Consider the following 25,913-nt stretch of genomic DNA (forward strand, 5'->3'; position numbering starts at 1 on the left):
GAGGGGGGGGGGGGCTTGGAAGTGCTATTTATACGCACTATTTAAACGCCCCTTCCCATTGAAATGACAGAGGGTCAGGGGTCCTGCAGCCTCATAGGACAGTCAGAGTAAAATAAAAACTCCTCCTACAAGCTTTAGCCAGACACTGATAGAAGTCACAAGACTGCTATATACTGATGATGAGAAAAGGTATTTAGCAGTTTATATTTACTAAAATAATTGCATTTCCATGTTCTGTGTACTGTGGGAGACCAGATATAGTGAATGCAGGGTCCAGGTTTTAGTAATACTTTAACATTTAATTATCAGTTTGCATGGACAGACCCTTTAAAATGCTCTATAACAGTGCTGCCTCCGTCTTTTTTTTTTTACCAGCCTGAACAGTTATCAAGAAGCAGGTCATCACATTTATGTTTACAGTATGTGTATTGCTTAGACATTTGTTAGAAAAGCTATAGTCTGCGCACACATTTCACTTTTATTGTGCATTTCCATTTTTATCTGTTTGCTTAAAGAGAGCCTGGATTCCAAACGATGCACTCTGGCAAGTTCACATCATTTTGTTTCTTAGCCACAGAACAGTTGGCACCAGCTGGGCCCCTCCTGATGCCAGAGTAAAATCACTTAAAATAATATAGAAGAGATTATCTCACAACAGAACGCATGCTAGTAGCTGCAGAGCAGATAAGAACTCAGGAGTGTGCTTGAGATGTGTCTAGCCTGCCTGCCGAATGAACCAAACTGGGATTTCAATACAGTAAAGATCTTTGTAGGCTAATTGTAACATTAGAACAAATGTATATCAATACTGTTATAGCAAACGGACATCTGTTTAATTACATGCTAAAAGCTAATGAACTTTTGCAGAAAAAAAAAAGGAGGAAATAACAGAATGGGTATTTGCTGTAGATGAATTGAAATTCACAGGCCAGGTCTGCCATGGGAATGTGCAGTTAAATTTAATTGTGTTATCTATTTGCGTATATATATTTATATTTATATATAATTATAAATATATAAAAGTATATATATATATATATATATTTATTTTTATTTAATTGTTTTTGGAAATTTTACCGATAATTTTAACAAAAAGAGTAGTTGATGCTTGGAATAGAAATAGAGCTTCAGCAGAGGTAATGAGTCAGTCAATAGTAAGTGGATTCAAATATGGGCTTGGGATAGATCTATATATATATGTTTTTTTTTTATATATAAATAAATATATATATAAATAAATATATAAACAGTACAGTCACAATACTCAGTTTATGTTGCGTTTACCCGAGTAGTCTATGGTCTAATCTGAGTGTGGTGCCACCATTGGACATATATGTTTCAAACTAATCTCAGAAAGTATTATTTTATTGAATGAGTAGTAAAATAGAGGTTGTAAGTCAGTCAACAATAAGTGGATTCAAACATGCTTGGGTCAAATATAGCTCTATATAAAAAAAAAATATATATATATATATATATATATATATATATATACATAAATTGGACAAACTCAATGGACCACTTGGTCTTTCTTCTGCTGTCACTTTTATATATATATATATATATATATATATATATATATATATATATATATATATATATATATATATATATATATATATATATACATATGCGTGCACTAACAGGATCAATTAAAAAATATCTTGTTTGGGGCCACCAAAAGGGGTTGGACATTTGGACCCTGTAATCTAAGCTCTTGCACAGTAGCTCAAGGGGATAAGAGACCTATCTAAGCTGTAAAAACAGGGCTGCTGTTAGAAATCCCGAGGCCTCATACAGCCTACCTAACAGAGCCCCCCCCCCCGACCGAAAGTGACTGAGGACATAGGTTTTTCAATCACTTTCTCTACAACCTCCGCTGCACAAATGAATGTATACAAAGTGCTCTGAGGCTTCCTGCTCATTCACAAACTGAAGCTTAGTGAACACAGTTTACTATGCGTCAGTGATGAATAGACACATGAGTGATTGGTACGGATCGCTCACTGTGTTCATTCGGGAAAGGAAGGGTCCAGTAAATGACATCTCCCTGCATGCCCACAGCAGCTGCCGGCCGGAGAGGAGGGAAGCCGGAAACGCTGTGGGAAAAAGGGGCAAACAGGGGAGGCATGGACAGCAGATGGAAGGGGCGCATGTGCTAGAACCAATCCCCTTTCAGTGCGAAGCCGGAGGGGGGGAGAGGATAAGAAGCTGAAAGAGCTGCAGGGGGAAGCAGAATAGGATTGGTGGCTGCAAAAAGACAGTACATCCAGCCCTCCTGCTCAGCAGGTGCTTGGGCCCTCCTTTTGATCTGATGGGGCCCGGGCCCAGTACAGGAGGGATGGCTGTACTGCCTTATCAGCAGCCCTGGGTACAGAGGAAAGAAAGCTAAGGGTTATACAAGATTCTTTACACACATTCTTTACATGCCTGCTCTGAAATTAAAGAGTAAAGGCACTACATAGGTAAAACAGGCATCCTATCTCCATCAGGTGCAGCTCTTACAATGTCATATTATCTATGTTGCTGATAGATTGGCCAGATGATCAGACTTGTAAACTTCAGCCAATGATCAGAGAGTTTAGCTGGGTACACGCTATAGGAAATTCGGCTGGAAAGAGAAAAAAACCCGGGCGTAGGACAGTAAAGGCACTACCGCAAAAATAATAATAGTATTGAAGTAAATAAATAATATTTATTGAAAACACATATATAAATAGTACAAAAGCGTGGATACATAAAAATTGCAATACAGATATGGATTCTTAAAATTCGGCTGAACGATTGTCTGATTTTCCTTGATGTTTCATAGCAAGTCGTAACCTAAGATGGAAATAATGTACGAAATGTTTTTGTTGTTTCTGATCATGCGCGGTCTTTGGTATCTGATTTGAAAAATGAAAACCGTACACATTAAACGAAAATCGTTAGTTCTGTTCACGTACAAGAAAAATTTTCATTTGCAAAGTCTAATTGGGATGTGGAAAGTTGTGTACACACTATCCAAAAATCCAAAAACCGTTCCTCGTACAGAATTTTTGTAATTTTCTTCTTGTAATGCACTTCATTGCCTGTACATTGCCTGCTACTGTACTGTAATAGTACTATGGGGCACCACCAAAAATTAATGGCACTACAACATGGTTATTTGGGTTTTATTTTATTTGGGCAGTAGATAAATTTGCCCTGTTAGAATTTATTGCGACCATCATTTCCCTTGAGCTGTCAATTGCTACTTAGCAGTCCAGGACAATGTAAGGGTGGGTCTCCCAACAGATTGAATGTATAAGGAAAGTAAAATATGCACAGTGGCATATCTGTATTTGCACAGCGTTATTATTCATTTAAACACAGTATTGATTTGATGTTTTTCATTGCATTCACTATGACAAGCTATAGACCATAAACAAGGCATACTTATCTGTAGCAGTGCTGGAGATTGAATAATGGGGATTGAATAAACTGTGTGGCTGGTTTTCTTATTAACTGTTTCATGTGCTGGTCAAAGGGCTGGAAGACAAACCTGCTGGATGGAAAAATTCTGCCCGCACTGTACTTCCTGGCCCCCCGGTTAAGGACTCGGTCGTGCCACAAAATACATAAAAATGTGCAGAAAACACATGCGCCTTGACATGCATTAAAATGTGCTACCACACATTTTTTTATAAATTGTGCTACATTATTTTTTTGTGAGTTTTTTTATTTTTCTGTACATGCCATATTAAGGGTCAAATTACTAGGACCCTTTTTTTTTCCCTGAACGCACTAGTGTGGTGTGAATGGGACCCAAAGACAGCAATCGTTTTTTATTTGTCCTTGCATTAACACACCCTAATGTACCTGGTGTGAATAAGCACTACTTGAATATTTTCTTCTGTAAGTGTTAATTAAACATTGTAGCCAAGAGGCTAAAACAACTATATATAGCAAAGTATTGTAATGATACAATAAAAAATCATTACAGTAACACATTAGAGGACCATTATTAATAAAAAATATTGTATCCAGTTGATGCACGTAATGATATTTTTCAGTGTATATATTTACTATGGGGTAGATCCACAAAGAAAGTACGCCGGCGTATCTATTGATACGCCGGCGTAATTTCAAAATTCCCGCGTCGTATCTTTGTTTTGAAGCATGGGTGCTCAACCTGTGGCTCTCCAGCTGTTGCAAAACTACAATTCCCATAATGCCTCAGCCTTTGGGAGACATGCTTGTACCTGTCAGCGGCTTGCAATGCCTCATGGGAATTGTAGTTCCGCAACAGCTGGAGAGCCACAGGTTGAGCACCCATGTTTTGAAGCCTCAAAACAAGATACGACGGCATCTGGGTTAGATCCAACAGGCGTACGTCTTCGTACGCCTTCGGATCTTAGATGCAATTTTTCGACGTCCGCTAGGTGGCGTTCCCGTCGTAATCCGCATCGAGTATGCAAATTAGCTATTTCCCACGATCCACAAACGTACGAGCGGCCGTCGCATTCTTTTATGTAGTTTCCGTTTGGCTTTTTCCGGCGTATAGTTAAAGCTGCTATCTGTTGGCGTACTCAATGTTAAGTATGGCCGTCGTTCCCGCGTATCATTTTGAAAATTTTACGTCGTTTGCGTAAGTCGTCCGTGAATGGGGCTGGACGCCATTTACGTTCACGTCGAAAACAATGACGTCCTTGCAACGTCATTTGGAGCAATGCACCCTGGGAGTTTTGACGGACGGGGCATGCGCAGTTCGTTCGGCGCGGGGACGCGCTTCAGTTAAATGAAACACGCCCCTACTCGCCGCATTTGAATTCCGCGCCCTTACGCCGCCAGAGATACCCTACGCCGCCGTAACTTACAGCGCAAATTCTTTCAGGATTTAAAGAATAGCTAAGTAAGTTACAGCGGCGTAGCGTATCTCACATACGCTGCGCCCACGCAGATGTATGTGGATCTGCCCCTATTTATAGATATATATACATTTATCTACTCTATTTATTGGCGTATAACACTCACTTTTTTACCCTGAAAATAGAGGGTAAACTGTGCCTGCGTGTTATACGCAGGAGGCTATGGAAAGTTTTTACCTGAAACTTCCCTCTTAAAGTTAGGGTGCGTGTTATACGCCTGTGCATGTTATACCCCGATAAATACGGGTATATATTTTTTATTTCACACATCTTTACTTGTAATTTTCTTCATATTTAAGCCAAGATTTCCCATAAAATGCCAGTTAGGTCTCATTCACAAAGGCATTGAAATAGGCAGTTGGGTTGCATTTTTATTGCTACCCACCGACCTATCAATGCCACTTAAAATTGTTAAAAGAGGGAGTGGATGGGGGTGTACATATAAAAGCGTTGCTTTGTGGTAAGGCAAATAAAATGCTTCCTGCAGAGTTTGTCAGGCATTGAGGCTTTACAACTGCCTCCATCTACTTCTATTGAAAGCTGTAAACACCATAAGCACATTAACAATGCGAATAAGCTGCATCTATGGTGCAGTTGCAAAGCTTCAAAAGTGATCACTAAGGGCTCATTTACACTTGCTTTGGCTTTAACACAAATTAACAGCTAGTTTACACTTGCTTCAAAACAATGCTTTGTTAAAGCTCTCTGAACGCTAGTTAAAGCTTCTGTCACTAAATGAAATGGTTAGCTTACAGTTCTGTTTACACCTTTCTTTTGTTTTTATCTGCTTTGGCTTCACATCAAAATTTTTACCCCATGAAGCTTTAGTGGTGCTTTTAAAGCGTCTTCAAAGCCCCCATAGAAGTCTATGGCAAAGCTTGCTTGAAGCCCCACTGAAGCCTCATCATAGCCCAACAAAGCCTCACCGAAGCTTCACCAAAGCCCCACTAAAGCCCCACCAAAGGCTCATCGAAAGCCTCACAGAAGCCCCATCAAAACTCCACCAAAGCCTCATCGAAGCCCCACCGAAACCTGATCGAAGCCCCACCGAAACCTCATCGAAACACCAAGCAAAAGCAAGGTGTAATCAGAACTGTAAGCTAACTATTTTATTTAGTGACAGGGGCTTTGACTGGCATCCAGAGAGCTTTAACAAAGCATGTCCGTAGCTATATTTTGAAGTAAGTGTAAACAAGCTATAATAGCTGGATATTTGAGGAGCACCACTAGATGTGACTTAAACGCCTGTGCAACACTTTTGAAGGGCACATTACCATTATAGGTGCATCAATGCACAGATAAAGGTTACTTTAAAATTCAACACCAATGTGAACTGGGACATAAATGTGTCATAATGTGTGTAGCGGTAAAATTTGTATTTTACTGTGATTTACCGCAATGCATGAATGGGATCTGTTGCTGTTATGGCTCCAGCACCACTGACAGTGTTGTAGATTATCCTCACCTGCCTCACTGCCACTTTTACTGGACAGCTTAGCTTGAATGTAAATGTAAAGAAAAATGATAACTAAAGGTGTGTTAAATTAGAGAATTCATATACTGAATGCTTTCATTACAGGCATTAACCACTTACAGTTATCAAAATATAATATTTAAGAGATAAGGGTTCTTTATCATAACATAGAAAACTTCACTAAACTATCATTATAAAAGCAACCAGATAAATGATTCTTTATCCTTGAATAGTTTCTATTCTGAGCTAGATAAAGTAACTGAGATTAAATTAAATCAAATGTAGGCTAGTCAATTGTACCGGTAACATTTTTTTAATAAATTAATAATTAAACAAAACTTAAAGTGAGTGACCCATGTAATTTCTCCCACTATCTCATCTTATAGTACTGATACATAGAGCCTTTAGCGAGAACTTTATTTGCCTCTTTCCTGGTACAGCTCTTAGAAATCCCTATGTAGCAGCTGTGAAAACTCTATGTGAAAACTGACTTTACCTTTAAAATCCTGATGTATTGTATAATAATTGAGCTCTGTAATTATTAATATATTATGAAATGTATTCAAATACTTAAATGTGACTTAGGCTGGGTACACACGGGTCAAATATCAGCCGGTATCAGCCAGGTTTAACAAGAACCGGCGAGGTTCGGTCAGTTTGTACAGCTGTCCTTACAACAGAAGCTGGTCTAAGAACTGGCTTTTGTCAAAGGAACATGCTGGAAAAACGGCATCCAATCAGCACTCGTAGTCTAAGGCTGGGAGGTGCAAGACCTTGTAAGCATCACTTAACTGCAGCAGGGAAAAATTAAGTCTCAACCTCTAAGACCCCAGTCACACCGGTATGACTTGCCATGCGATTTGACAGGTAAAAATTGCATGACAAGTCGCAGCCTATTGTTGGCAATGTTACTGTTCAAATTGATGCCCACTTTGCGATGCCACGCCAATTTGAAAAAATAAGTTTCTGCACTATTTTTGTCAGATTTCAGCCAAGTCACACCTGACATGTAAGTAAGAGGAATTATACAGTTTTTATACAGTCTTATACAGTCCTATACAGTTACCACTAGAACATTGGGCCCCTGATTGAAGACTTCTCCTCTGGTCTTGCTCCCATGATAGTTCAAAGATTTTAGATTTCTCCACATTTTCTTTCTTAGTGACAATGATTACCTGGACAAAGAGTGGGTGAATACACCCAACAAGGACATAGACCACAATACATGCTTGACAAAGTTCCCCACCCTATCCAAAATAGAAGAACACTGAAAAGCAGTAAAGAAACATAATTGGGTATAACTGACAAACAGAAAGAAAAAATGAAGAACATTTTTTACTATGGTGAACTTAAAGGAGAAGTACAGCCAATTCTCATTTGGCTGTACTTATCCTGTGGATCACATGATTTCAGCTCGTTCTGCACCCCTATGACCCGTTTTCAGCTGACAGTGGAATAAAGTCCGCTTTCGGCTTATGTCAGAGAGCCGGCCCAAAAGATTACGACCATATGGTCGGGATCCGCCTACATGCCTGGGGTGCCTCAGCCTCTCAGCAAGCTGCTTAGAGCCTGAGCTGGCCGCTCCAGCCCCCTTCACAGCCCAGTGCTCCAATACGAGCTTGAGGGGCAGAGCAGACATCGGTGACTGACAGTCACCAGCTCTCTGCTCAGGGAGCTCTGAGAACCAGACGACCTGCAGTGTTTGATCGCACGGTGCTCAGCCTTAGAGCCAGTGGGGGACAGATTCAGCATCGGACCGATGCTGCCTCCACCTAGGTAAGTATGATTAAAAAATAAAAACAATTCCCATACTTCTCTTTAAATCATAATCATTGTTGCATGCTGACCAAGTCACAATGTTAGAGTCTCAAGACTTTTTTTTCCCTTGATGTCTACTTCCGGTGGTTGGACAATTCTATCAACTTAACAAGGCAAAGTCTTATTAAAAAAAACGAAGAGAATAAATGTTTTTGTGCACCTTGCTTGGGCTTAGCCAGTGCACCTTAATGCAGTGATGATATGTTAGGGGAAGAGTTGTCAAAGCGTCAGTATTACAGTGATGGCGTAATGACACCCTGTCGCCATAAAGTAGTCCTGTTTCCCAAATCGCACGTTGCACCGATGATTTTTGACATGACACTTCATTCCGTCTCTTTCCTTTCGCTTTCCTCTTTCTTACACAAGACCAGCTGGTGCCCATTTTTCTACTAAGTGATTTGTGTTTTGGCCACTTTGCTAGAGTGCAAGTAATTGAAGCAGAAAACGTGGTCATTGTAAAGAAGCATTCAGGGGAGGGGGGAACCAGCTCTGAAATGCTTTGCAGCACTGCTTGCAGGGAAGAATTTAACAAGATGAAAATATTGTCGTTTTAACGGGGTTTAGGATCCAGCGCCGGGGTAAGATACACTGTCAGAAAGTCAATACCACAAATATCTATTAAAGCAGAAAACTCAAGAAACAAAAAAGTTATGGTAATGTGCAGCACTATAGCTGCTCTGTAAGTTAAACAGTGGCCTCATAATAAATAAGTTGTGGATGACTTAAGTCCTTCTAAATGCTCAATAGGGCAATGTGTGAGATGTCAGAGAATATCATATGGACAGGGCTGGATTAACTATTATAAGCATGTTTTTGGGGCACCAATGGAAGGGGTTGCACAAAGTTTTTTCCCCTAGCTATTATGCTCTTAAAGGATAAGTGCACTTTTAAACAAGGTACACTTATCCTATTTGCCCACTTGCCCTAAATTGACCAATTCCACCCTCTCTCTCCACAGATGTATTTTTACTGATATCCACTTACTGCATTCTCCATAGTTTATTTACATCCCCTGCCACAAGTACTTTCTCTTACTACAGCCCCATAGAATTCTATAGGGCTCATATACCTTGATCTTTCCATCTGGAATTTATTTATTTATTTATTATTATTTTTCAAAAAGTGATTTTGAGTTAAAGGATTCAATCCGTTGCTTGAATTTGATCCATGACCATTCTGTAAAATGAAAACAATGACAACATTTTTGTTTAATATATTTTTAGGCTCTGGTCTGGGGCTAACCTGGAAGAAAACTGGTTTATGAATTTTCAAACTTTTGTTTCACTTACAGCACTTATTCAGTCAGTTAAATAAGAAGTACAACCAAACCTTGTTTGGCTGTACTTCTCCTGTGGATTACAGGAGTGCAGATCATTTTTCACTCTTGTGACCCCTTTTCAGCAGACAGCGGGCTGAATCCCACTGTTGGATGACATCACAGAGCCAGTCCATGCTCGGGAAATATAATGACCATATGGTCGGGATCCGCCCACATTCCTGGACCGGCACCTGGCTCAGCTTCTCAGCAAGGCACTGAGAGCCTGAGCCAGCTGCTCTTGCCCTCTTCACCACCCACCGATCTAGTGAGCATAGGAGCATAGCAGAGAGCTGAGGACTGACAATCCCCGGCTCTCTGCTCAGGGAACACTGAGAACCGAGCAATAAGCAGTGTTTGATCGATCCGTTCTTAGCCTTAGAGCTGGCAGGGGACAAATGCAGTATCAGACCAATGCTTCATCCACCTAGGTAAACATGATTAATAAAATAAAATAAATCCCATACCTCTCTTTTAAGCAATGGAGGGGCTGAGAAGGGCACCTGTGTTGCATTGCGTTTAGGGCATCAGTTAGTTGCAAGTGGAAAATAACATCCATGAAAGAATATGCCATTGATAATACTTGGTGGTAGTAAATCAATAAAGCTGCTCCACTGTTCTGGTTTTAATCCCTCTTGTTAATGTGTTGCGCCAAATTCATGAAGCATCTGCAAAACTTTTGTTGCTGACAGCAACTTATTTACCAAATTCTGGTAGTTCTAAAATGTGCCGCTTTTATTTTGTGGTACAATGGATGTGCCCAATTCAAAATAAAATACAGACAGTTTGTATCTTATGAAAGTTGAGCTAATTAAGACCCACTCTCTTTTTTGGTGTACAAAGAGAACCTGGGGCAGACAGGTTTTGCTAAAATGTCTTGCTTGCGTTCTAAAAGTGGCACCAAATTCAAGTGCACGTTCTAGACGGGTACATGAATCTGGTGTATGATACTTTTAGAATAGACGTTAGTCACTTTCACAAAATGTGTCTGTTCCAGTTTTTATGAATTCAAAGGAATGTTGTCATCATTGAACACTGGAATGTTGTACATTTCCAATACACCTTTGCATTAACGATTTTGAGTGTTCGACTACCTTTCCCTTAATGGTTTTACAAATTTTAGTTGCCATCTGGTTTATGTAATGTTTTCATTTTTTTTTCATGAAAAGTTAATTTAAGGACCATGTATTTTCTGTTTTTATATAGCACATAGCATGCAGTATTTTACAGACTGCATAGAACCATTTAACACAGTCTCTGCTCCTCAAGGATCTTACAGCATAATGCCCCTCCCCTGCTTATACGACCTTTAGGGACAACATTTTCATACATCAATTAAGCTGTGCTGATCTTCTGTAGGAAAAAGCCAGAGCATCCAAAGAAAACCAATGCAAAAACTGGTGAAGAGCATGCAAAGACCATGCAGCTACCTTGCCTAATGGAATTATGGAAAATGCACAGTGTAGCATTTATCTATATCTGAGGCTTAGCTAGAAGACATTAACCAGTTTCCTGAGAACCACAGCTGTACTGCACTTTTCTGATTTACAGAAGTGTCAGTATTGATACATTAAACTTTATTAATAAATAAGTGCTGCCGGTGTGTTGCTAGAAAGTGGTGTGAAGGAAGTGGTGCTGATGCGTTATAAATGAGGCGCTGGTAAATTTTTTCTTTTAACTTTTTTGAAATGTCACAAAGTGACATGTGCATGTCCTACCTTTTTCCATGCATACCATTGCAGCTCTTATAAGACACTAGGAAAATGTCCTTGTCTATGTGTGGAATGGCCCTGGGTAAAGCTTCCTGGCGCAGCCCAATATCATATAGCGAGAATGGCCATCAAGCAGGTTTTGCAATCCCAAAAAGGTCAAATGCAGGTCAAATGCACCTGTCAGTGAATTTTGAATGATTTCAAAAATGTTTCAAACTGATGCCATTCACACATGCCTAACCTCCATCACCCCCTTCCTTTTGTTCATTGAATGTTAAGTTGCCCTTTAAAGAGACTCAGGGGTTGATTTACCAAAGGCAAATAGACTGGGAAAGAACAGTTGCTCCACAGCTTAGCCGATAATGTGATGCATGGGTCAGGCCACTTGACGCTACACTATATCATGATTTAATTTGATACAACACATACATTTTTTCTCTTTTGGATTTGCCTTTCTGTTTATTGTATTAATAAATCTTGTAGTAATGCACTTTGCATTTGCACCCTCCTGTGCGCTCCAACACCATTGGTGTCAGACGGTGTTGCAGCTGGATTTGGAGCTTTCACAGGGTTAATGGTGGGGTCCCCCTTATCTGATTATGGTGCTCAGGCTTGGTGATTGACTGTTCCCCCTTAAGCAGAAGCACCGGGTATTTGTGGGGGCTACAATGGAGCAACAATGTTAACACCTGATCCAAAATGTATTTCAATTTTATAATCAAGTACTCAAAATGTGAGCTCACTGAAAAAACTGTTCAGTTTCCCTAAGGGTCCTTTCACATGGGCTTGTCCTTGTACAAACTCCTCTTTGCTCAGCAGGGATCGATCCGCTGATCACCACTGAGCAGGCGGATAACAGGTCAGTCTCTGCTCAATGTGCGAAGATGGACCTGTCAAAGCCTGGCTGTCCTCTATGGAGATCGAAAGAAAAAAGGAACCGCCTGTCCGTTTTCATCCGATCCTATTTGATCCGATTCTCCAGATGAATGGAAAATAGGGTTTCCATTTGTCTGGATTTCACAGGCAGGATCGGATCGGATATTGGTGGATGTCAGCAGACCGTATGAAAGGGGCTTTAGGTGAAAAAAAAAACTGGGTTGGTTTTTTTATTTTAACTTAGGGATGGTCAGTATTGTTCTATCCCTTTGCTAAAGTTGCAATACAAACTATATGCACTTCATATAATTTATTTACTCTTAGTGGCTGTACAATAAAAAAAAATGAAATCCTCTTCAAACCGGTTCACAGCGCATTACAAACGCATCTAATAACTATCCATGCTTCGGAGTTTTACAAAAAGCCCATCAAAACCCTTAGGTGATTATAGACCCTTTGTTAACCTCAATCTCTTGCAATCACGATAATGTGAATTTCTGTCATAGAAACACAAAGCAAGGTTCACTTTTTTTTTTTTTTGCTAATAAAACACAGATAAAGTCATCATCTTGAAAACGGTTTCATTCTGACAAAAACTAGCTCTTTGAAATAAAGCCGTATTCACTGTATTCCTGGCTTGACTTAATGTGGATTTTACTGCCTTCAATTTTAGATTGAAGAAGGGGCCAGGATAAAACCCACTGTGTGACAGTTGAATTTATAGATAATTGTGAATATTTCTGTTCTTCAATAATAAAAATCTGAGATTTTTTTCTTTTCTTTGAGTGAGAGAGGAATGCGAATTAGTCCTGATGTTAGCAGCTTAGTATAATGGAATGATGTCTGCAGTGTCTTTAGTGTAATGAACTCCACTGTAATTAGCAGGTCACCCCCCCCCCATCTCCATTCCCACCCCCCCCTCGTCTGAGCTTATTTCCGCCACGATTCCAAATAGAGCAGGGCATAACAATGGCTGTCCTGCAGCTGATGTTCAAACAACGTTCATCTGCAAGGCAGAATTTGTGAAATCGGGTCAAAATGAAACTTCTTTTCCTGGCTATCAGTAGAGAAAAAACGTTTTTTCCCCCCTTAATTTACATAGCCAAGTGCAAATGTTCTGCCATCTGACAGATGCTAAAAGCACTGTAGGACATGACGATTAAAGTAAATATGGGCATTATTTGTAGAAGCCTTGGATAGACGTAAAAGTTAAGGAAGCATATGTAAATCGAATCGTTCTTTTTTTCCATTTAAAAGCCATCACTTTTTTATGCTGATTTACCCTATTATGGAACTTTTAGGGTGTGTTCAAACCCCCCCCCCCTGAGGCATAAAACCTTTAGTACCCCAAAGTCAACTTGCACTGCTAATTAAACCTTTTTTTTTTTAAACGGAGCTCCAAGCAAAAAGCTAGGATAATATATTTATATACGGTTTTTGCGGAGCTGTTTGGTGGCCTATGGTTTTGCACAACTGTCTATTCAGACTTGAGAATTATACAGCTCTGCCACAAAGCACAGCCCTGTCCGTCAGGGCAGGACACCTGATATGTCTCTGCTGTAGTTAGGTAACATTTACAGATCTTGTCCCTCCCCCTAGACAGTGACTGCACAGTGAAAAGAGAAGCAGCACAACACAATTCCCGCACTGGGTTATTGGGGAAGATTTAATAAAACTAGTTGCACACAGAATCGGGTGCAGCTGTGCATAGTAACCAATCAGCTTCTAACTTCAGCTTGTTTAATTAAGCTTTGACATATAAATCTAGAAGCGGATTCATTACTATGCACAACTGTACCAGATTCTGGGGTTTATTTACTAAAGGCAAATCTACTTTGCACCACAAGTGCTTTTGGAAGTGCAGTCACTGTAGATCTGAGGGGGACATGCAAGGACAATAAAAAAAACAAATTTTTGCTTGCACATGATTGGATGATAAAATCAGCAGAGCTTCCCCTCATTTCAGATCTTCCCCTCAGATCTACAGCGACTGCACTTCCAAATGCACTTCCAAATGCACTTCCAAATGCACTTGTTGTGCAAAGTGGATTTGCCTTTAGTAAATCAACCCCTCTGTACCGGTTTTAGTAAATATCCCTCAATGTGTAGGGGAGCTGTTCAAAGGTGTGCATTCCCACAATCTATAGATGTAAATTGGCCCTTAATGATGTATTATGGAATACAGAGCTGAATTAATTTGTGCATTTTATATCTACCTAAAGTTCAGGTTTAGGTTTGGTTTACACAGGAATCCCTGCATTTCCTGCACTGCATAGCAATCGCATTGTGTTCATGCGATCTGCTGTGGGTGTCAATTAAAAGCAGAATGCAGAACGTTTGTTAGAATTGGATCACATGGTTTGAACACCCATGCGATCCGATTTACAGTGTGAACCCAGCTTTAGGGTTTTTGAGTTTTTACTTTTTCCTCTACAGTATATTTGTCAATATTGGCATAGGGCAGAAGACTATGATGCTATCTAGATATGCCACTGTGAGTTTTTTTTTTTAATTAGTTGTTCTTTTTTTTTGTAAATGTATAAATTGTAACTCTGTGTGAAAATAATCTATCTCTACCGTGCCCAGTGGAAACTTTTGCCATTGGAAAACTGGTTGCCTTGTAGTTGGAATTTTCAGTAGCTTACTTACAATATACAGTATCTTAGGGCCTGATCCGAAAAGAGCGGCCGTAACTTAAATTTTCCTATTTAGGTTACACCGCAGCAAAATCTCTACCTAAGTGCCTGATCCACAAAGCACTTACCTAGAAATTTTGAGCGGTGTAACTTAAATCGGTCCGGCGCAAGGCGTGCCTAATCTAATTTAAATTAGGCGCGCTCCCGCGCCGGACGTACTGCGCATACTCTCGACGTTATTTTCCTGACGTGCTTTGCGCGGTTTTGCGTTGCGCCGGGTTTTGAGAATCGCGACGGGCGTAAAAAAAAAAAAAGAGTTGCGGCGGGAAAAAATAAAATAAAAAACAAAATGACAGCGACGCGGGATAGAAGGGTATACTTTTACAAGGTGTAAACAGTTTTGACCATGTAAAAGCAGCCCTAATTTTGCAACGGCAAACTAATACTTACGGAGAAAAAACTAAGCGTAAAAGCTTCGTGGATCTCCTTAAGTGCTAATTTGCATACCCGATGCTGGATTTCGACGAGAAATGCCCCCAGCGGCGGCTGCGGTACTGCATCCTAAGATCCGACAGTGTAAGTCCGTTACACATGTCGGATCTTCTGCCTATCTATGTGAAACTGATTCTGTGGATCAGTTCCATAGATAGAAACAGGGATACGACGGTGTATCAGTAGATACGCCGGCGTATCCCTTTTGTGGATCAGGCCCATAGTCTCTAAGAAAGATGTATCTTTAGTGAATGTGTCTATTTATATGTAAAAGGGGTGAAAAGATTGTGTTACTCAGACATATAATCTCCAGTTCATTCTGCATATGTCCAAAGGCCAACTTCGAAAAACGAAAGATCATAGAAATTGTCTGCAAGTAGCGCATTTCGCTTGCATTTCTCCAGTGTATGATAGAGGGGATAAAGGGAATTATTCAACCTATCAAGAAGTTTTAGTGTTATATTTAAATATGGGAGCAGATGCCTTTCTCTAGGGTATGGCAGAGTACAACATAGCCATGCAAGACATATTTGTTAAAAAGTCTTGAGCAGAGGCAAAGATTTAAATCCAATTAGACTTTCAATTTATATCAGCTAAATAAATTCTAGGCACATCAACAAAAAAGGTGTGCAAAATCTTATGGTTTGTTTTCTTTAGAAATCAGACACAACATGAATAGAAAAGCCTGTTCTTCTACCAGCATGCTGTAGAGAAAGCTCATTGCACACCCCTTGCTAAGTCATGATCATGAATTTTGCATATTGCTGAGCTATAGTCCTTAAGCCTCGTACACACGACCAGTTTTCTTGGCAAAAACCAGCAAGAAAACTGCTTCTTGCCAAGAAAACCATTCATGTCTACGAGGCTTTCAGGTTTCTCGTCTGGAAATCTGGCCAGAATCTCGATGAGAAAAAAAGAGAACCTGCTCTTTTTTTTCTCATCGAGATTCTTGTCGGCCTGTTTCCAGACGAGAAACCCGAGAGTGTGTAAACTTACCTGTCGCCGTGGAAACCCGAGCATGCTCGAAATGACTTTGACGCATGCGCGGTAGCTTCCTCGGCATAGGTATGGTGATGCAAGATGGTGGCGACGGCATCGAATGTGACGAGCGCATGTTCGTCGTACGCGATGACGTCACTGCGTTCTTGCCTTTCAAGAGAACCGTGATTCTTTTGAAAGGTCAGTGTGTACACTCGGGTGGCAAGAGATTCTTGCCCAGAATCCCTTCAGGGAAAACAATGTTTTTTTTCCTGACAAGATTCTTGCCCGTGTGTACGAGGCCTGACTCTGGTGGCTGCAATGAGCCCAATGCTTCCACACATAAGATCAAGTTTCCTTCTCGACAGCATTCTGTCAGGGGATAGTCTTTTCTATTCTGGCTGTGGCTGTTTTCTGGAGAAAAAAAAAACGGTAATACTTTTCACACCTTTTGTTTTGATGCACTTAGCATGTTTTAGCTGATAAACTGAACTGTATTCGTGCAGCCATGTGTCCCAATAGAGATCTATGGGAGTGCCGACATGGAACACCTGTGCATCCCAATGTCTATAAGACATGACCCTGCATGGGGCATGCAAGTAATTGTCCCGTGTGAATGGGGTCTAATTATTTTGTCATGCAATTGGATGTATGCCTGTTGGCATGTGTTTTGTACTGCAGATTTGTTTAATAAAACTTTCTGTTGAAAAAAAAGGTCAAATGCAGATATATCAGCAGAGTTCACCAAATGAGTGGTAACATAGCTATAATAAGGACCTTTCCATTTCCTTCTTTTAAACACCCAAGAAATATAAAAAAAAAACTTACTCTAAGTAACTGAGGCTAGAAGGGCACAGTGGGGAAGATTTACTAAAACTTCTGGTGCAGCTTTGCATGGTAGCCAATCGGCTTCCCGGATATTTTGTCAAAGCTTAATTGAACAAGCTGAAGTTAGAAGCTGTTTGGCCACCATGCACAGCTGCACCAGATTTTCCACTCTCCAGTTTTGGTAAATCAACCCACGTATGCTACCTGATGGAGAGAAAACATAAGCAGTAACTGGACAAGAAAGAGGAAGCGTTTGGCATTGTTACAGAGGAGCCTGCAATTTCTGGTGAAAGCCCGGTTGCGAGGGATGAATCTGAATGAATGTTTTAATCATGGCTGCATAAAATTCACTGCCGGGGAGAGAGTAAAAAGGGAGCGTATTTTAGTACCCTAATAACTCCTAACTGTAGCCTAAGATCATAATGTATGTGAGAGCAGTCCAGTAATTATAAGGTAATAAGTGGTTTTGTAAGTGCTCTAAATTAAAAGGAATTCACAGAGCTGCTGTAAGTCAGAGCTAGACCACTTTCTTTCATATGTTGGCCTAAGACATGACTGTAAGGAAAGGCAAGCCACTTCTAGGGCGCTAATTAGTGTTAACGGATAAAGGTTGTAGAGTAACAAAAAAAAAGAAGTCACATATTGAATAGAGTTTCTGTATTTCGTAAAAGGTTGCTGCTAAGTATCAAATAGTCTTATGTGTCTTATGCCACGTACACACGATCGGACATTCTGACAACAAAACCGTGGATTTTTTTCCGACGGATGTTGGCTCAAACTTGTCTTGCATACACAAGGTAACACATATGTTGTCGGAAATTCCGAATGTCAAAAACGCAGTGACGTACAACACTATGACGAGCCGAGAAATATTAAGTTCAATGATTCTGAGCATGCGTCGAATTGATGCAGAGCATGCGTAGAATTTTTGTGCATTGAATTGTGTACACGGTCGTAATTTCCGACAACAACTGTCGTAAAATTTGAGAACCAGCTCTCAAATTTTTGTTGTCGGAAATTCCGACAGCAAATGTCCGATGAAGCATACTGTACACATGGTCGGATTTTCCAACAACAAGCTCACATCGAACATCTGTTGTCGGAAATTCCAACCGTGTGCGCATTAGATTGTGTGTTCTCCTTATGTTATGTAGGTTTGGATGTGTAAATAAATAGGCCTCTGAGCACTTTAGCACTAGTGTACACCAGAAATTCCTTTGGGGAGCAAGAACTGATAAAAATAGTTCTTTGTAAAATTTCACTCTGGTTTTGGTCAGCATTGGTGAACTTTAAAAGATAACTTTTGATAGAGTTTATCCTTATGAGGTCTGCCTGGCTCTGCACTGTCTTTGCAGCTAAAACTACTAGCTAAGTTCATATGTTCCGACGGTTGGTCTGTGCTCATGGCGGTCCATGGTTATCCAGAGAGGTACAGACCAAAGCGGCATACATGTGCAATGGACCCTGCACAGGAGTTTTTGATGCACAGGCTAAGTGGTGGTGGACAGAGCCACACAGTGGCGAACTCCTGAGTGGGGAAAAGGGTAAGTATTTTACCACTTGGGCCTCACTGAGGGGGTAGTAAGAAACATTAAAGGATGACAACTGAAAGTGGAGTTGTCCTTTAAATTTATATTTCTAGATCAAATTTTTCACTGCAAAGCTGGGCTTTTGTGGGTTATTTGAGGTTGTAAGACATTGGCCAAGATAAGTTGAAATCAACAGTTGATAAAGGAAATTTAATTATTTTAAACACTAGAAACATGGGGAGAGGGTTTATCTTTAAGACTACATGCAGGTCCCAGAGAAGTAAAAAGGGTGAACTCTGACCACCGGTTCTTGTTTCCTTCTAAAGCCTTGTAAACACGACTGAGGAACTCGACCGGCAAAACACATCGTTTTCCTTGTCGAGTTCCTTGTTAGGCTGTCTAGGAACTTGACAAGGCAAGTTTCTCCATTCCTGTCGAGGAAATAGAGAACTTGCTCTCTTTTTGGCTCGTCGAGTTTCTCGACAGTTTCCTTGACGAAAATGTACACACAACCGGTTTCCTCTGCAAAAAAATATCTCCCAGCAAGTTTCTTGCTGGTTTTTGCCGAGAAACTTGGTCGTGTGTACGAGGCCTTAGCGTTGTCAGGAACCAACATGAAACTCTTCATTCTTAAAGGGACTGGCAGGATCGCCAGGCAATTTGAGTGCTTTCCACATTTTCTACAGATAAAGGGAACCAAAATGTTTAAAGTAGTAGACAGAGAAATTAAGTCTCTAACTTTTAAATTTCAGGTTTACAGACACTTTAAATGTATAAAATTGCTAAGAAAAAATCAAATAGATGTACACTTACAAACTTTAAGGCAACAAGGATAAAATAATTTCACAAGCACAATTTGGAGAATGTACCTACAATAATGTCTAAATCATATTTTGTAATGATCTATTCCTATGTTAACTGGTTTTTGATAAATTATTTTCCTATATCATCATCCTAAAGGAAAACAATGTCATGGCTTCATACCCCTATTGAATAATGTGATGTAATAATGACTGAGATGGACCAAAATAACATAATCAATTGCAAGGAATCTGAATTTACATTCTTTCATTCAATCATTTTTGCAGTTGTTTTTTTATTTTTGGTTAAGCCTCCAGCACTGCGATGCGTTTGTCTTCTTGCATGTACAGTTTTGCGATTGACAAGCAGTCTTACCTTTGGGAAAGGGGATTTGTGCTTTTTAAAGTTTTTGTTTACCGTCTGTCTGTAACATTGCTAAATCTCTGTCATGGCCTTATGCTGATTACCTTCATGTACAACAAGAGTTATTGACTGATGGATGAATGATGTGCAGTCTTTAGCCCCTACAGAGCAATCTTAAAGAAAAGGAAGCTTGCTTTTTATTAAACGGAGTCTTCTCTTTTCTCTCCCCCTTATTACCATGCAGGCTTCTCTGCAGAATGTCAAGCAAAGATCGACACATTGATTCCAGCTGCTCGTCATACATCAAGACGGAACCCTCAAGTCCAGCTTCCCTGACGGACAGTATCAACCACCACAGCCCAGGTGGCTCCTCCGACGCCAGCGGAAGCTACAGTTCCACCATGAACGGGCACCAGAATGGACTGGACTCACCACCCTTGTACCCTTCGGCTACAGGCCTTGGTGGCAATGGGCCAGTCAGGAAACGTTATGATGACTGCTCCAGCACCATCGCCGAAGATTCACAGACCAAATGTGAATACATGCTCAATGCAATGCCCAAAAGACTGTGTCTAGTGTGTGGAGACATAGCATCAGGCTACCATTATGGGGTGGCTTCATGTGAGGCCTGTAAGGCTTTTTTCAAAAGGACAATTCAAGGTTGGTGCTTTATTTTTTATCAGACAATATGTATATCCAAATCAAAACATTGTTATGCGATTATCAGTTTTTAAAACAGAATTCCTTACATCATTTTAATGTACTAAAGCTGGCCATTGCTATAAGACTTGTCACCAGAGACCTTAGTGAAGTAAATAGTTCAATGTGCTAGGTGCACAGTGCAGTCACCCATTGCACCCAGACAGACACCTGATCAATACAAGGTGGGTGCTGATTGGGTACCGCCGGTACTAAACTTTGCTCTGTAGATATTTTATTGATTAAGCCTGCAAGAGTTAGAAAAAGGAAGCCAGTCCTAAAATAGCTGTTTAGTTAAGTCTAATAGGACACAAATATTACATTATTGCTGGTATGGTTGAGTTTCCCAAAAAAGCATACTGTGTATGGTCTACTCTAGTCAGAAAAGTACTCAGATACATTTTTTACACCTATTCTAATGTTCATATACCCTTTGAGGTGGGAAAGAGGGACTTATTTGAGCCTAATGTATGCAGGTAAAAGGCAAATCCATAGGAGTATTAAGAGGTCCATGAAGATTTAATGCCCAAAAAACTATTAGTTAAATCCACTGGGCTTTTTTTACACTACTTTTCATTTGTATTGCCTTTTCAAAATAATAGAGGGAATAATTTAGAAGGTTGGGTGAAACATTTTGTGTAGTAATAAACATTTGGCAGTTACTGTTAATGGTATATCCAACTAACACACAGACATAAGGATCTGGTTCCAAAAGCAGGACAGTTCTTCCAAAGAAGGGTCAGTAAGGAGCCATGTTTCTAGCATATTTTGTCTTCCGTGTCAGACTGGATATTAACGTGAATAGGCTATTAACATTTACATTTGTGAATATTCTTAACCATTCTTCTACTATGCAGTAAGTGAGCTTTAAAACAAACTCTTAGGCCCCGTACACAAGACCGAGTTTCTCGGCAGAATTCAGCCAGAAACTCGATCGGAGCTGAATTCTGCAGAGAAACCCGGCGTGTGTACACTTTCGGCCGAGGAAGCCGACGAGTTCCTCGTCGAGCCAAATAGAGAACATATTCTCTATTTCCTTGTTGTTCAATGAGGAAAGTTGGCTCGCCGAGATCCTCGGCGGCTTCACACAGAACTCGACGAGCAAAACTATGAGTTTTGCCTGTCTAGTTCCTCGGACGTGTGTACGGGTCCTCACTGTAGCTGCAGGCATTGTGGAGCAAATCAACCACAGATTTCACAATAGAATTACTGAAATCACAGACTTTCACATTTATTCCTCAGGCAGCAGGTTTTCTAAACTATTAGAAACGTTGTGATTGTGATCTTTGAGAATGAATTACCCAACAGGTACACTTTAAAAAGCCATTGCCCTCCTTCCAGCACTAGCACCACCAAAATGTTTTAATTTTGTATTTACTTCCCTGGTTCAAAGTGAACTCCTGAATATTCCACTGTTTCTTTCTGCATTGAAAGAAGGTGTTCAGATACACATGTCACATGCACTCTTTCCACAGTCAATATATGGATTGTAGAGGATTGAAGCTCTAAAGGAAAACAGTCTCAAATGTATTCAGTAAGGCAGTGCAGAGTGCAATTAACATGTGCAAAGTGTTGTACTACAAGGCAGCATACCATAGTCAGATCAGCTAAGAGAGGATTTGCATTCGGTTTCAGTGGGTTACTGCACTTTTGCATCATTGTTGCTCTTTACACTGTGTTACAGAATACATTAAAATTAGTGTGTGAAGGCTTACATTAGTAGTATGTGACTATTGCAACCATAATTGCTGACATTTACAGAACTATAGGATAAAACTTTTTTTTAAATTTACTATAATATAGCGTAATAGAGGGTTATAACCCCGATCAGTTTTTTTCTGTCCCCATCTGTGTCCCATTGTGAGGATTTCCTTTCACTTCCTGTCCCACAGCCAAATAGGAAGTGAGAGGAAATTTCTGCAAATTGGAGGAATTCCTTGGTCACCAGAACTAGTGTCCTCATTGGAAGACTTCCCCTGTATTACTTTTCTAGGGACAACCCAAAATTAGGGAATTTCTTATCCCCTTAACAGGGGAATATTGACAGGTGTTCTAATATATCTCCACAAAAAAAAGATTTTGCCTTTAGTTATACTTTAAAGTGAAAATGCAGACAGCAGAACATATATGCGGCCTGTCCTACCTGCCAAAAGCTTTATAATTCTGTTTATTCAGTCTTTGATTAGGATTCCCCTGCCAGGCAGGTCAGTCATGTCCCTGGTCTCCACTGCAGCTAAAGTAAACCTATTATAAGAAACACTTCTATGGAAAAGAGTACCGCTTCAAGCCCTGAGACCTATGCTGTGCTCCCGCCCTGTAGTACTGACAGGTGCAGTACTGAAAGCTTTTTTGTCCCCTATGTCCACTTTCTACCATTGATTGCAGTGTTGCATGAATTTTTGGATGTTATACAGCTTTGGATTTTATCCTTTGTTCATTTTGTTTCAATAAATCTCCTATCAGAGTGCGGCAGTCCAGGAACATTTCTTTTTTCCAAGAAACACTTCTAGACAGTTGGTGCTAAGTATTCCCTTTGTGGTTGAAAGGCTGATCATTTTTCTTCAAAACTTTTAGTCACTGGCCCAAAGCAAATCTAAATTCGGGACTTTATCATGAATCTCCAAATCTAAATGTTTGTTCTGGGTCCATGACCTAGACATTACTAAATTTAGTTGGTCACCATAACAGCAAAGCAGCCAGCATATTCCTAAATAGGCCTACAATGGAAGCCTCTGGATTTTCTTCTTTTGTTTTAAGCAGCAAAACGTGGTTGAGGTTCCACCTCCAGAACAGTAACTGGACAATGATTGAGTTTCACCACACTAAGGAGGTCATCACTCTGACCACATTAATGTCCCCTCCTGTCAGCAAGATTGACAGCAAATCTCATTGGCTCATTCTCTCTCAGAGCTCTCGCTCAGTCTAAGGAATTCAGGAAGAGGAGTTCTGTGAGCCCAGGCTCCCAATGGGCATGGCATTGACAGCCTGGGCTCAGAGGAAGTGGGTTGGATAATGCTGGCCATCATTCAATCTAGAACTGCTGATTGGACAATTTTAGTTCTGATTCAAAAGAGGTCTTGTTCGACATCTGCAGAGAGACTACTGCTTCCACACAGAAAACAAGGGTGCCACTATGCAGCAGGCTACTAAGGAATAGGCGTTTTTACTCAGTTGTGGCTGATTTCTAATTAAAATGTAAGACTTTGCACACCTTTTGTTTTGATGCATCAGGAATATATTTAGCTGACTTAAAACAGAAAGCCCAGTTGAGCTTTAAAGTGGTTGTAAAGCTTTTTTCTTTTTTTTGGTTTAAAATAACAAACATGTCTATACTTACCTGCTCTGTGCAATGCTTTTGCACAGAGCAGCACTGATTCCCCTCTTCTAGGGTCCGCTGCTGGCGCTCCAGGCTCCTCCTCTTCATTGGGTGTCCCTTCGGAAATGCCACTTTCCATGGGGGCATCTGTGGCGGGCACGCTCCCGAGTCCTGCTGCTGCATTTATTGACACAGACAGCGGGACTCAGCCCCTTCCCCCCAACTCCCGTGTCACAGGATTTGATTGACAGCAGTGGGAGCCAATGGCTTCTCCTACTATCCATCTGTTCAATGAGGAGAAAGACAGCGGCTGCACATCGCTGGATCAGATCAGGCTCAGCTAGAAGGGGGGCTGGGGGTGGGAGGCACTGCAGCACATAAGGTTTTTCACCTTAATGCATACATTGCATTAAGGTGAAAAGCCTTAAGGCTTTACAACCTATCTGACCATAAGAGCCGCTTGGCCCACTTTTTGTTGATAGTAAAAAACACTTCATACATTTGCCCCTTTAGGGGGCCATAAAGGGGATGCAAGATGCCAATATTAGATGCTTGAGCCATGAGCAAATATACTATATGTACACTTCAGTAATACATCCCCTTTTATTGTACAAACATACCTGTGCATTCCAACACGTGCAGTTCTCTAATCTTTTTTCATTAACTCATGATTTACGTATTAAACACCACAGCAATACACCGCAATCTGTGGAAACGTCTAGTGTACGCTCAGGTTTTCTTGCATAGAACCATTAAAATGCAAAATGGGCCGATAGCTGTATTTAAATGAAGATAAGTACATTTCCAGATAGAAGATAAACCACTTAATGGACTCTCCACGCGACTAGATTGGCTGCGGCTTATGCGTTTGTTTACAGGCACCTGCCCTGGGTCAGCGTATGGCAAACCTGTGCCACTTTTCCATTAGAATGGAGAGTAAATAGAACCGATCTTTGCGGCTTTTATGCCTTGTGATAACATTTTACTTTTTATCCAAAGTTACGATAAGAGCTGTTGTTAACTACACGTGGCGTCACACCACTAGCGGTTTATCTCGCCGTCCTTCACCTTAGCCATTTATTACTAATTCCAACCTGAAGATTAGTTTTATGGTTCTGCCAATAAGTAAGAGTTTCTTTCTGAAGTTTTTTTTTTTCTTATTAAGTGTTGTAAACAAACTGAAGCACTTTTATACATTTTATTATTCTACATTAAAAATAAAATATTCCTTTTAAACTCCATTAGATAGAAATGTCAAGTAAAAGCAACAATGAGATCAATGCACTTATATAAAAATTATTTAATTTTATGTTTCCATTTAAATTGATTCTCAGTAAATTTATAAGGTGATTTTCCATAAATATTTGCCCAGCCCACATGGTGGCTGCCATCTATTGCTACACTTTAGAAGAGAAAAGTCAACTACAAAAAGCACAATTGTATTTGAATGAACTTGGTAAAAAGACGGATTAATACATAAATTGCTTAGTAAAGGGTTAAATAATAACTGATCTTGTCTTCTATTACATTTCATTATTTTATATTGACTTAAGAGGAGCTCCAGGCTTCTGTGGCAAACTAACCTGGAAGTGGGAGCGGGTACCTGTCAAAAGGTACCCCCCAAGGGTACCCCCCAAAAGGTGCCAAATGTGACAGCGGAGTGGGGTAGGAGGCAAACAAGCAGAGCTTCCCCTTTTAGGTGGAGCTCTGCTTTAACCTGTGTTTTTTTGTCTCATATACATATTTTGTCCTGTAGAGGCTGCTATAGTGATCATTGTGGCTAATTAATTTAAAGGAGTAGAGCATGTTTACTTTGCAAGGGGATTTTTACTTACCTTAATGCATGTGGAGAAAATTCACTTTGCAAAATATATATATATATATATATATATATATATATATATATATATATGTATATATATATATATATATATATATATATATATATATTTGCTTGCACATGATTGAATGATAGACGTTGATACAGCTTCTTCTTATTTACTAAGCAAAGTGAAAATTCTCTTGCAAAGTGTGGTAGAACATGCAAACCAGGCAGGTAGTTCCATATTTATACAGGGGCATCTCATAAAATAAGAAAAAAGTTCATTTATTTTATATATTTTAATATATTTCAATATTTAATATATTTTACATAGATAGTAAGCCATAATCATCAAAATGAAAAAA

General features: G+C 40.0%; 1 protein-coding gene across 5 annotated transcripts in view; it reads left to right on the plus strand.

Annotated features, from left to right (window-relative positions):
- ESRRG (estrogen related receptor gamma) overlaps positions 1–25,913 on the plus strand; it is a 304,078-nt gene that overhangs the window by 109,181 nt on the left and 168,984 nt on the right. For all 5 annotated transcript variants that reach the window (XM_040351445.1, XM_040351443.1, XM_040351446.1 and 2 more), the window contains one exon: positions 19,956–20,371. In XM_040351445.1, coding sequence (XP_040207379.1) covers positions 19,956–20,371 — 416 coding nt within the window. The remainder of the gene's footprint in view (positions 1–19,955; positions 20,372–25,913) is intronic.

The sequence above is a fragment of the Rana temporaria genome, chromosome 4 (genome assembly GCF_905171775.1).
Source record: "Rana temporaria chromosome 4, aRanTem1.1, whole genome shotgun sequence".
NCBI lineage: Eukaryota > Metazoa > Chordata > Amphibia > Anura > Ranidae > Rana > Rana temporaria.